The sequence below is a fragment of the Panthera pardus genome, unplaced genomic scaffold, assembly GCF_024362965.1.
Source record: "Panthera pardus isolate Hobbes unplaced genomic scaffold, ASM2436296v1 HiC_scaffold_3, whole genome shotgun sequence".
NCBI classification, from domain to species: Eukaryota; Metazoa; Chordata; class Mammalia; order Carnivora; family Felidae; genus Panthera; species Panthera pardus.
In genome coordinates, this window is record NW_026526876.1 from 50,833,824 (window position 1) to 50,846,760 (window position 12,937).

General features: G+C 36.8%; 1 protein-coding gene and 1 pseudogene across 3 annotated transcripts in view; both read right to left on the minus strand.

Annotated features, from left to right (window-relative positions):
* TAF15 (TATA-box binding protein associated factor 15) overlaps positions 1-12,451 on the minus strand; it is a 28,569-nt gene extending 16,118 nt beyond the window's left edge. For 2 of the 3 annotated variants that reach the window (XM_019423976.2, XM_019423975.2), the window contains exons 1-7: positions 12,329-12,451; positions 6,115-6,154; positions 4,573-4,624; positions 4,402-4,486; positions 4,217-4,319; positions 1,871-2,064; positions 731-851 (exon numbers count right to left, since the gene is read on the minus strand). In XM_019423976.2, coding sequence (XP_019279521.1) covers positions 731-851; positions 1,871-2,064; positions 4,217-4,319; positions 4,402-4,486; positions 4,573-4,624; positions 6,115-6,154; positions 12,329-12,335 — 602 coding nt within the window. In that variant the 5' untranslated portion in view covers positions 12,336-12,451. The remainder of the gene's footprint in view (positions 1-730; positions 852-1,870; positions 2,065-4,216; positions 4,320-4,401; positions 4,487-4,572; positions 4,625-6,114; positions 6,155-12,328) is intronic. The other variant, XM_019423977.2, reaches the window with a different exon arrangement.
* On the minus strand, positions 2,369-2,530 carry LOC128774389 (U2 spliceosomal RNA; annotated as a pseudogene).
* Positions 12,452-12,937: the final 486 nt, after the last annotated feature.

Here is a 12,937-nt window from a genome sequence, read left to right on the forward strand (position 1 = left end):
CCAAAGTGCCAAATTTACAGATATATTTAAAAGTAATTTAAAAACCAACTTCATAACATATACCAAAATTAAATACCAAAACCTGATAATACTAGCAATAGGGAAAAGGGAAGCTGGAAAAGAAAAGCTGAATTTAAAAGTCTTCTTTTCCACAGCTTAGTCTGAACAAAATACATAGTGACAGGGAATGCTGCACTAATTATTCCAATAATTATTTGCTAAAGAAGGGAGACCAAATAGTTTAATTACAAAAATCTTTCTCATTTGCCAACCCCACATTTATATTCTATCACCTAATATTTTCTCTTCCCAAGGGGATTCAAGATTAAGGAATAGCTTCTCTGCACTCCAATCTAAAATTAACTTACCTTTTATTTTTTACATATATTATACTTGGATTTCCCAGAGTCATCATTTAAAGGAGTTTAGACTCTATAGCTCTGGCAGGAAAAACATATTAAGTGGTTTAATCACAACCAAAATGGGAATGTTCTCCACTGGTGTTTAATATACACCACAAAAACGAACTACTAACACAGCCTATCCTCAGGTAATTTATGTGACATCTGAAGACTGAAAATCAATTTTGAATTTCTGCCTTCTTCTCTAAAACATAATCTACTTAAGCCTCTTAAATCAGATGCTGGAATCAAACCAGCTAAGTAAAGCCACAAAAATTTTAAAAAATTAAAGAGAGAAGAAATGTAGGCACCTATACCTAAATACTTACCTTGATCCTGTCATAGGACCTCTTCCATCCTTGTCATATCCCCCACGCCCTCTACCTCCTCCCTGTGACCCGCCATATCCTCTATTATCTTCTCCATACCTACTCACATCACGACGGTCATCTACAAAAAAATAATAATAATAATATACACATGAATAAATAACCATGGGTCATTTCTGACAAAGGCTTCCCATAACATGATCTTGAATGGCTCTTTAGGTTATACATTATATTCTTTGGAATATGGCACATATATACAGAATTCAAATGCAAGCCATCAAAAAAACATCTGGAATTAAATGTGTTTGGGAATTGTATCTGTGTCAAATTCCGTCCTGCTACGTAGTCAGATAACAAAATGGTGACATGGATATCACCATTTTGATGTGATGGTGAGGAGGAATAGCTAAAGTGCAACATTAGGTACAGAATCTTAATAAATTAGATGAAAAGCATAACCCTAATCTTAAAAAGTTATTTCTTCACCTCAAAAATACTTAAATGTAAATCAAGCAGGGACAAGAAATAACAATTTTAAAACTGAGACATATTCAGTGAATATGTTCACTGAAGATATTCAGTGAATAAGCTTCCACTTTTACTCATTCGCTTATTTATTCAATTATTCAACAAATATTTATTAAGCACTTACTATGAACCAGGCTCTATAGTAGGTAATGAAGGTACAAATGAGTAAGACAGGACTTGTGCCCTTGAAACATGGACAAATTCCTAAATATCAGTGGTACAGTCTAAGTGCTACAGGAAAACAAGTGAAAGAAGGGCTGGTCCTTCTTAGATGAGGTGAGAGAAGGTTAATTACTGGTGATTAGTTTCTCTATATCAGGTATACCACCACTACCAAAACAATGGTAGCAGCAACATTGTCAAATGATCAAAGTTAACTGACACAACAAAGGAAATTCAGGTAATCAATCATCAAAAAGTCATATGACCATTTGGGAGTTTCTGAGAAATTCAGAAATGGAAATCAAATAAACTAGTTTTAATGGCCATAAGAAAGAAGAACATATATTCAAGGTCACTCTGAATTTATACAAACAACTAAAATCCTGTAGGTCTTTTAATCCAGAACTCAATGTAATTCTAAGAGGAAAAAAGAAAAATAATATATCATACCTTGTGTGTGGTGGCTGTAATTCTCTCTTTGTGAATGATAGGACTGCTGGTTTTGATTATAGGAATCATGCTGCTGACCATAATTTGACTGCTCATCATATGAACCTTGATGTTGATCATAGCCTGACTGCTGGTCATACGAATCTTGTTGACCATAGTCTGACTGGTCATACGGAGGTGCTCTTCCACCTTGGCTAAACAGAAATCAAGAATTGGAAATTTATAGAAGGATTATGTTCACTGTAGCAAGTTGACTGAGACTGACAGAAGGGGCCTGACCAGCTAGACCTCAACCATATTTAATACTACTTTCTGATGCAAAGGATTTAGTTCTTTTATCTACAAAATCTCCTTATCACCAGTGGAATGGCCTTCAAACCAATTGCACTATCACTGAAGAAATCCCACATTATGAGGAAAACCACATGCACCTCTGAAAACACTGGTAAAGCAAAAAATCACTATGCCTCTTACCATCTCCTTGAATTTAAAAAAATTAAAGGTGCCACAAAGTACAGTAATATGTCTCTAACAAATATATCACAAGTGTTGAGTCCTTTTAAGTTACACTAAAAAGCTCTGTCATTTAACAACGTTATCTCATAATATTTGGGGGACTATTCTCTTCACTTGATCTTAGCCAAAAGGCTGAGAAGCGATGGTGGGGGGGGGGGTACTATTCTCTTATAATTATCTTTACAACCTATATTACATTCTCCTAAATATCTTCAATGATAGCTTTCAGATTTTTAGAGGAAGGAACTTGCTTTGTGATGCCATTTTTTTTTTTTTTTACACCTGAAAATAGTCTACCAAATAATGAGACTACTTTCTTATTATCTCTGGCAATTCAAAAAGAAATTTCTAGGTATGTTCTGAGCAACAGTACTATTAATTACCTGTTCTCAGGATGGGGATGTTAAAAGGAACGTTTAAATTGGATTTGAGTTCTAATGTTTACTTTTACAAAAAGGGAACAAAAAATCTCATAACTTAATAGTCACATCTTATTCTGCATCAGATGAGAAGAATCTAATAAAGATCAGTATGTTCCCCCAACTCTGTACCCAAAGCACATCACATCAACAGTCAGAACCCTAGTGCTTCATCTTTTTTTTTAATTTATTGATTTTGAGAGAGAGAGTGAACGGGAAAGGCAGAGAGGAGAGAGAGAATCCCAAGCAGCCTCCATGCTGTCAGCAAAGCACCCGACGTGGGGCTTGACCCCCCAAACCGTGAGATCATGAACTGAGCCAAATTCAAGATACTTATCTTACTGAGCCACCCCGGTGCACCTAGCACTTCCCATTAAAATGGTGGTCAGACCAAATCTAACACGTTTCTTTGGTTTACATTTACATGTTATGCTTCCAAAAACGCATCCTTATAAAAGGATTCTTCTAAATTTAAAACTAACCAACAAGGGTTGAAGACATCTTCCTTCTACTCTATTTTTCTACTTTTCAAAACACTTTCATATCTATAACACTGACAATGCAACCTCATAAATCTTTCCCCAATGTTTTTATTTAACTGAATTTCACTTAGAATAATTTTTTTCACTGCAGAGAGAATACTAGTAAGCTCAGTTTTTGCCTCATTTTTCAGCTATGTAACTTAACAGGTTACATAATCTTAATAACTTCTCTTTACCTCTGCAAAATGGGGATAATTACTGACACTATGTCATAGTGGTTAAGGATAAATTAAGGAATGCAAAAGCATTTTAGAAAATGTAAAGCACAATAAAAAAAAATTAAGTTGCTATCACTAAAATTAGTAATAAGAACAGCCTCCTCTCATCTGAAACTTAAAAACTATAAAACCAAACCCCCCCCCCAAAAAAAAATACTTAAACCTGTAAACTTGCTGGTATGTATTTACCTACCTATATTAATAAAATATATTTAGAGTATCTGAAATATGTGGATAGGTTTTGGCACTTTTTAAATATTTTTGTCCCTAAAAAGGTAATAAAGGTAATACATTAAAATTGCTAAAAAATAAAATGGAAATAAAAGTAAGCACTGAGAAGTGTCCTTTTATAGCTAGGTTTTTATTTAATCTCAGGTATAAAGCAGAGGTCAAAATTTTCCTTTTTAACATTTAAATCATGTGCATTTACATACACCTCAACAGTAATTTTACAAATAACCACATCATAAGAATCAAATGACATTGGTGACAATTTCCACATTTATAACACAAAACTATGAAATTCATACTTCATCAAAACTTTTCTGAAAAAATGTTTAAAGCTAGGAATTTGATGGCGAAGTCTATTTAATACCCGAAGTGTTATTTCCACTGCCCGACATAATCTCAGTGCCTTTACTGTTTCCTTACCCTCCTGATGATTCCGTGTTTTGCTGTCCCTGGTTATTATAAGACTGCTGGCCATATGAGCTCTGCTTTTGATTCTCATAACCACTGTAGGACTGTGAATAACCTAAGGTTGGATGGATATACCATTTAGTAAATGATCTGATTTTTAAATTTCTAAAACAGCAAATTTAACAAACAAGTCTAACCTGATTGGCTTTGTCCATAGCTAGAGTAGCCGCCATAGTTCTGTCCATATGAGGTATCAGTAGTTTGTCCATAGCCAGAATAGCTCTGAAATTTAGGTAAATACAAGTTTCATCACCTACTTAAGATAAGAATAATTATTTATGAAACACATAATTTATATTTTAACCTACTTGTGGTGCTTGTCCATAACCTTGGTTGCCTTGATTTCCATAGGAAGAATAACTGTAAGAGAAAAATGTACTATTTGAAAGAGATGTGCTAGAATTTTAAAAGCTTAAAAACAAAACCAAAAAAAGCCCTATCTTCATTTTCAACTTTCAACTCCATACAAGCTTTTCTTCTGAGAAATTGTCAATCTGCCTCCTAGAGTCTAAATTTAAAGGTGGTGACCAAAGAGTATAAAGACATAAATGAAGTCACTCCCAGACCTCCTGAATGCCAAACAAGCACCAAAAGTTTCACTCTAACAATATCCCACAAATAAAACTTCACTAGAGCTAGAAAATCTCAAGAGAATTATACCTGTGTGTGGGAGTGACTACATGGAAGCAAAACCCATAATATCTGAAGCAGAAAAATGAGGACTTTTTAAGTTAGTGCTTTCATCAAATTAGCTGTTTTTACAGGTTAATTTCTTCCTACCATCTGCCTTAAATCTGCCTTTATCTTCCTAGAAAAGGCACCATAGGCACTAAAAGTCCAATTTTTGTGCCTCGGTAGAGACATGTGTATCTTCTGAGTCTTATCACTGAATGAAATTATATTGTGTCATTGCACAGCCTAGCATATAGTTCATTGACTGAATAAATGTACCTTCCTCAGAACTGAATTTTCTTCAATTTTATAGCATGTAAACCCTAACAAGTCAGAAACAAACTTTCTGAATATATGCCTGCCAAAATAAGATAAAATATCTGCAAAAAAAAAACAAACAAAAAAAAAACACCTTATTATTCTAGAACTATCAAGTACTAACACAATTTTACTTTATAAAATACATTTCAGTGAATAAACATTTGCTAGTTGCCTATTATAAGGTTAGCACTATCTTAGGAAAATAAAAAAGTCAAACTAGTTTTGTTTTCATGGAGCTTAAAACCTGATGACAGAAGATACCTGAGATGCTATTCTGAGTATCTCACATTGAGCTGCAAAACATTTATAGTGCAAGATGAAGACTGTGTTCCTGGCAAGTAAAAGAACCCTACTGCATGTATATGGTCACATAAAAACAGACTTTTCTTTTTACTGTGAGCATGGTAAGAAGTCTTTTTAAAATGCTAAGCGTTTCTATTATAGTGCTTCAAGAAAATCTGCTCTGAAAAAAATATTAGCATTTTATACAACCAAAAACTGAAATGCTTTCTCTAAAAACTTGTAATATTGGTTGAATTGTTTAAATCCTTTTAAGGACTTAAAAAACTACTTTTTAAAAATTTCCTAAAAAAAACAATCTTTAAAATACTTATGAGATTTCTCTTAATTTCTAGGGGGTATCTGAATTTACTGATTCAAACAGGCTTTTTTTTTAAAAAAAGGAAAAATTGTTTTAGTATGTATGTACACAGTCCGACTCTTTTCCTTGACAAGCTAATATTTAACTCTTTTAGAAATCCAGATACCAAATCTCAAAAGGAAACCCTAACTAAATTTATCTTTTTTTCCTCAGTTCTACTCTTACATGGTATTATTAAAATATACGTATACTTTACCTTTGCTGCTCACCCCCAGACTGCCCGTAACTTCCAGAATCTAAAACACATAAAAAGAATTTTAAATCTTATTTAAAATTATTCTTCCCTCAAAGGCTGAGTTTAGCTCTTATACATGAAATGTGATAAGAAAATGTCATAAATATTAACTACAGAAGGAAAACTAGTTAAAAATACTGTGGAAAGATTTGTTTACATCTTTGAAAACAACTACTCTACAAATGTGTCCTGACGGTCACAAGAACCAAGCAAACAAATGTAAATCAGTGAAAAATCCATCCTTTTAACAAAAACTCAAAGCTCAAGCTATCTTTGTGTACAAAAAGACATCTACTGAAACTAACCAAGACCAAATGGGGGCAGGGGAAGACATACACTCTGACGAGATAAATCCCCAGGATTACACCGACTTGCATATCCTCACCAGCCCAACATATATACCTTTCCCCTGTATTAGACCGCTCTGGCTGTCAGCAGCAACAAACAGATCTCCGACAAAAGCAGCTAAGTTAGTTGTTTATCCTCAACTTTACCAAGCTTTCAGGGACTTGGCCAATCAGTATACCAACTCAGCAATACCTACTTCCAGCTTCCTTTTTGGCAACAAAAGATACCAAGGAAGGCATGAATTAAGTACGGCAAAAAAAATTTTTTTGAACTATGAGCTTTTTCTTCATACTTCAAAATGTCAATTATATCATAAACTTTTGAAGAGGCTCTCTCCTTTAGGTTTCTACTCAGTGTCAAATTAATGACCTAAGTTTATTAGCGATGAATAAGAGTAATATTATATGAAATACTCTTTCAGCTGCAAAAAATGACTGTCTGAAACTGCTGACCATTAGGCACAACCTCATCTGATATGAAACAAAATCATTTGCTGTCAAACAGTTCTGAAAACCACCAGAAATCAAATCAGTGACTTTTTCATTCAATTCACATTAAGCTACAATATGAAAATATTGCCAATGGCAGTTTAAGGTGACATCAGATCTGCCACTTTTCTGTAGTAGAGATCTGCAATCAGGCTGAACAAATTACTTTTAAAATATTTATTGCTTTTAAATATTAATAGTTAATATTTTCATTTCAAGAATATTGAATGAAATCTTAACTATTTCTATGAATGTAAAAGACAGAAGGCTGAGATGAAAAAGAAAAAAACTGCATCACTACCACACCCATAATAAAATTATCAGACTTCTAGCTAATGACCAAATAAAATGCGAAAAGGACACAGAATCTAAATTGACCATAAAGAGATTAGATGCATCTACCAAATGAGAAACTAGCTTCAACCAAGTCAGAAACTGTAAAGGATTATGAAGGTGGTGGAATATATGAGTAAAACTGAAGTTACTCCAGGCATAAATGAAGCTTTAGCTTCAATTATATCCTAAGGCATGGATGTGGGTTCTCTCAATGACAGACCTGTTTATTAGCCTTTGGCTCAAGCAAAATTATAGAAGTACACAGCATATAGGTCATGTGACCCTGGTTCAAATCTAATGAGTCTATAATTTTAACCCAATCATTTCATTCCTCTGAAACTACAAATCTGACTTCTTTAGCTGGCTGACTTTAAAACTCTGAAAGATACAACATATTGACCAATAAACACAGCCTTTAGTATAAATACTTGAGTGAGAAAGTACAGATGTTTTACACTCATCAGAGAAAAGGAGTTTCTTTATAGCATTTCAAACCACTACTCACTGAGTACTTGACACTTGAGCCCTGTGTCTAAATCCATGAATTATTTAGAAATGCTTTCATTTCCAAATGTATAGGGTTTTGATTCTGTTTTTGTCTAATATATTCCATTGCGGCTAAAAAAGTATTTTCTGTATTATTCTTGGTACTCATTAGGATTTGCTGTTTGTTTTTCCCCTTGGTAAATACTTTACTTGCATAAATGGCCCTCATGTGCTTGAAAAGAACTGTGTATTAGCTAAATGTTGAATAAATTCTCTAAGTCTAGATATTTGTTGATTGTATCATTCATACCCTTCTTAACATTTGGTCTGCCTAATCTATTACACAGAAAGGTATGCTAGAAAACTTCCATCTGACCATAGATTTGTTAGGGGTTTTTTTGCTTTCTATATTTTGAGGTTATATTGTTAGCCACATAAAAGTACAGATTTATATATTCCTGATAAATTCCATTTTAACACTGCATGAAGAGCATAATTAAAAATGTCCAAACTTTATTTTGACTGGTAACATACCTAAACAGAATCTTGCTTTTGGTGGGTGTTTGCCTGGTTAATCTTTTTCTGTTTCTATACCTCCAACATTCGTGTTTTAGGTGTATCATTTCTGAACATTAACAGGTCTTTTTTTCCCCCAATGTGAAATCTTTCTTTCGACTGGTGTTTTCATACTTTTACTATTTATTCCTACACACCTATATTGGATTTTTCTACCTACTAGGGTTTTCTTTCTCCTTTAACTCTTTTCCTGCCTCCTACTGGATTTTCTTTACTCCTTTTTCCCCTACTGCTTTAAAAGTTAAACATTCAATTTGTTCTCAATAAGTTACCGTTCATAATTTAATGTTCAATTTTTAACATGCATTCTGGACAAAATTCACAATCTCCAACCTCTACTAGAATCTTAACACTATAATGGCAATCAGACTTCACTTTTGCTTCCATTTTTTAATGTCCAAATGTAATCATTTTAATCTTTGATGTTCCATACCATCAATATTTGCTTTTTATTTACTGTGTTTGCTTCTTGTATACTGTTTTTTGCATCCTGTTTCCCTTTTCTGGATTCACTAGTCCTTGGATCAGTTCATTTCCTGGCTTCTTAAAACTTTTAAGTCTACTACCATTTTCCTATTTATTGATATTTCATAATCTGCAATTTCACATCAACATATATATCGTTATTAATTGGTTTTATGTTCCATGCTTGGGACTACTGCTTTTTGACCCCAAATATTCACCAATCTTGGAAAATTCCCAACTATAATAGTGATTCCTCGCCATGTTCTTAGCAGACACATTATACGCATATTAAATGACAGGACTTCTCAATCTGTTTCTTAATATTGTTTTTCATCTCTTCCTTCTGAACTGAATTGTGGGTAATTAGAGGTCTTCCACTTCACTAGTTATTTCTTCTGCTAGATCTGCAATTCAACTTATGCATTATTTCTATTTCTAGAAGATATACTTGGTTCTTTTCATATCAGCATGGCCTTTCTTCAGAACGTCTTGGTCTTAAAGTTGACTCCTGTAGGTTTTTAATAATTTTAAGCATATTTGCTTTCAGATTACCTAGTAGGGGTTCTAATTCCATTTGTCACAAACCATCACTTTGGTGAACTGTTTCAAGTTCTACAATTTTTTACTGTGAATTCATCTTTTGCAAGGCTTATTTTTTGTAGAAGATTCCTGTGACCTATGCTGTGAAGTTTCCACCAAAAAAAGCTTTTCGTTTGTTTCTACGAGGACCCCCAAAGTTATTACCAGCCCAGAACCAATTTTTGTTAATTTCTTGGCTTAAGTTTTCCTGGAGTCCCATACCTAGCTTAAACGTACACCCAAATTGTATGAAGCAGTTCCCAGGTTACAAACTATCAGGACAGACTTTTTTTCATTCAGGGCCCAAACTTTGTTATCCGTTATGCTGATAAAAAGTTTTCTAGTTAATCCTTTCACTGAAGTCTTTCAAACATATACATTATATGTAAGGTCTCAGTTCCCATTACTTGGCTCTAATAGTCTCAAGGCTCCATCTCCTACCCTTAGTCAGTTGGGTAATAAAACCTAAGTCTCTAAATGATGAGACCTACACCCTCCTCTTCAGGGCAACCATCAAGTTAGCCATATCTGGCTGCTACTTCATTTCTGGCAGCTAGGTCTTGCCCTTTCTTTTTTTGTAAACTCTTGCATCTTTAAGTGTTTGTAGATAGAGGATTTTCAATTTATTTTGGTCTGCCGTATACCAAAATAAGTACACTAACTTTGTAATTTTTGTATAAGTGATATTAGATTCGATTCTAACTTCAAGATGTCAGATAATTCACACTTGTAAACAATATCCGAATGTCTGAGAGTCAGACTTACAGTATTTACAATTTTGACTCATTTATTAACTATGTAAGCACTTTTATTTAATTTATAGGTCTGTCCTGTCAGGCATCTGGAGTGGTTGAGTTTGAAATGTTTAAAGGATTTAACTAAACTTAAAACAATTAGCTGGTTAGGGGGAATTTACTGTTAAATTTATTAACTGAAACATTCACCAAAAAACAAGTCAAAAGCATTATTCTCATTTTTATACAAAGTCAAAAGTATTTTTGTACATGTTTTACAAAATGTATAAACAGCATAGAACACTAAGTAGAACTTAAAGATTCTAGCTTTAATGGACTTAACTTAAAAACAACTATTATAAAGTTTTCACATGTGAAAGCCAATCTTGTATTTAAAAAAACTTAAATTACACAGTGACAAATGTCCAGTGTCTTGGTACTTTGAAGATCAGTACTAATGGATAAACTAGCTCACACGCTAATATGACACACTTAAATCCTGGATTTTACAGATGGTAAGTAACCTCTAAAATTTAATTTTCCACAAAAGCTACCCAGTCCTATAAAAATGTCATTGTTTTATACCAATAAAAATGTTAAAAATCAAGACACACCATTAGTTTTTAATGTCCATTGAAATGGTAAATTTCCCCATGAGGGTAGGACAATCTTTTATTTTTTAATCATACATGGGTTACACATCTCCTAAGGGTATACTTCTACATACTTCTGTGGAGCTTTACCAGATTTCATCCCAAATTCTGCACCTGGTAAAAGACATACTTACTTTGGAGTAAGAAATTCTTGTTTGAGCAAGGATTAAATAGAAATTCAAAGAGGCAAGAATCCTGTGCAGTTAACAGCCTCTTCCATCAGGTAGGTGCCCCTTTCCACAAAAGCTCAATATTCAGGCTTAATGTCAATGTCAATCTAAGGAATGTTTCTTATCCTGTCCAACCATTCTTGCAAATTTGGTCTCATCTCCACCTACTCGCTTTTTGTCACACGTTTCCATCCTTTTGCAAAACTGTGTTACTGGGGGATTTCGTGTATGTTTTAAGGTTCTCCCTTAGACAATGTAAAAGACTGCGCCAGCAGTCACTTTCATCCCAATCAGATGGCTTCAAAGAAATGTTCTGCTTTTCCATGTGAAACGTGAGCTCTCCTGATGGTTTCTAGCAAGTGGATGGCTGGGTGTTTGCAGCCTGAAAGGTACCCTAACAGAGGACCTTGTGTGGTGAGCCAAGACTGCTACATCTAGAGAACATTCGTGTTCCAGACTTTATAGCAGGATCTCAACGGACTATCCCGAAGAGATCAGTGCCTTTTTCTTTCACTTCCACACAACGATGGGGGGGGCGGGGGGGGAGGCGGGGTGCTCTATCAATTTAAATGCTTCGTGTAAGACTGCCTTTCCTCTGGTCTGCATGTGTTAAGGTAAATGCCACATGTACCCATAGGAGTCTATCCAGAATAGAAAAGGCTCACTTTCAGGCTCTTGCAGGAGATAAACAACTGGAGAAGGGAGAAGAACGACAGCAGGGTGAGGAGGAAGCTGAATTATATGCAAACACCCCCGTTCGAATCCGGGTGGTTACGGTAGAGGGAATGACGAGAAGGAGGATTTCGTGCAAGGCAACGTCCTTTGAAAGGGCTCCCAGAGCGTCAAGACCCCCACCTGATGAATGGGTGAGTCAGGAAGGCCCAGCTCCACTTCACAGATGGGGAAACTGAGGTACGAGGCGGCGAGACGACTGGCCCGAGGCCTCGCTGAAAGATCTGAGGCGGAGCGGAGAACCAGAAGCACCGATTCTCTCAGGCGGATGCTCTAATCACGGGCTCCCCCCGCCCCTGTGATGGCGTAGACGGCCTCCGCCCCCCCAACTCATACACCCTCCCCGGGAGGGGCACGTCTCCTCAGCTTCCAAGGACAGGGTCAAAAAAGAGGGGCCCGAAGCGCTCCCGCAGTGATTTGCAGACGGAGAGCGTTGGGAGCGTGCGTCCCTTCAGTCCAACATGGCGGCGGCCGCGGCCGCCCCCCCACCCCAAGCCTCCCTCAGGGCCGGAGGCTCTCCCTCGGGGCCCTCCGGTGGGCGGGAAGACGGCCCAACCCCGCCAGGCCCCTTCTCGCCGCTGCCGCTGCTCGCTGAAGGAGTCACCTACCCGACATGACTAACGGCCGCAGCGCGGAGCCCCCAGAGCCCGCCGAGAACAAGGAATACGAGAGCCAGGCGGCGCGGCGGCCGGAGCTGTACTGAGGGCGGCGCGGCGGGCTGAGCCCGACTGCGGGGCCTCGGCAGCCAATCAGAGGGCAGTGGGCGGTACCACAGCGCCAGGGCGCGAGGGGTGGTTCTCTACGAGTACCAGCCTCCTAGCCCTGAGGACTTCACAATGCCTCTCCGTCCTCCCCTCCGCGAACGGTACCATTATTGAGAGGGAATTGAGAAGAGAAAGTACCAATGCCGCGAATAGCATGGGGGAGGAAGTTGGACCTGGTCTCTCCCTCCCACCTATAGTGCCGTTTCTCACTTTGATTGCACCCGACAGAATTCGAGGTTAGGAAGCGAAAGAGGGGAGACTTTATAAACACAGACTATTTGGTCAGAGAAAGCCTTTCTTCCCCTAAGATTTCGAATGGTATGCCCTAGTTCTCTCCTCTTTGGTTGCAGGCAGCTGGAGGCACCTCGGGGCGTTCTGTGTCGCCGAGCTCGGGGACGGAAAGTCGTGTGCGCCTCCAGGTCTAACTACCTTGTCAAGTAAAACACGGACTAC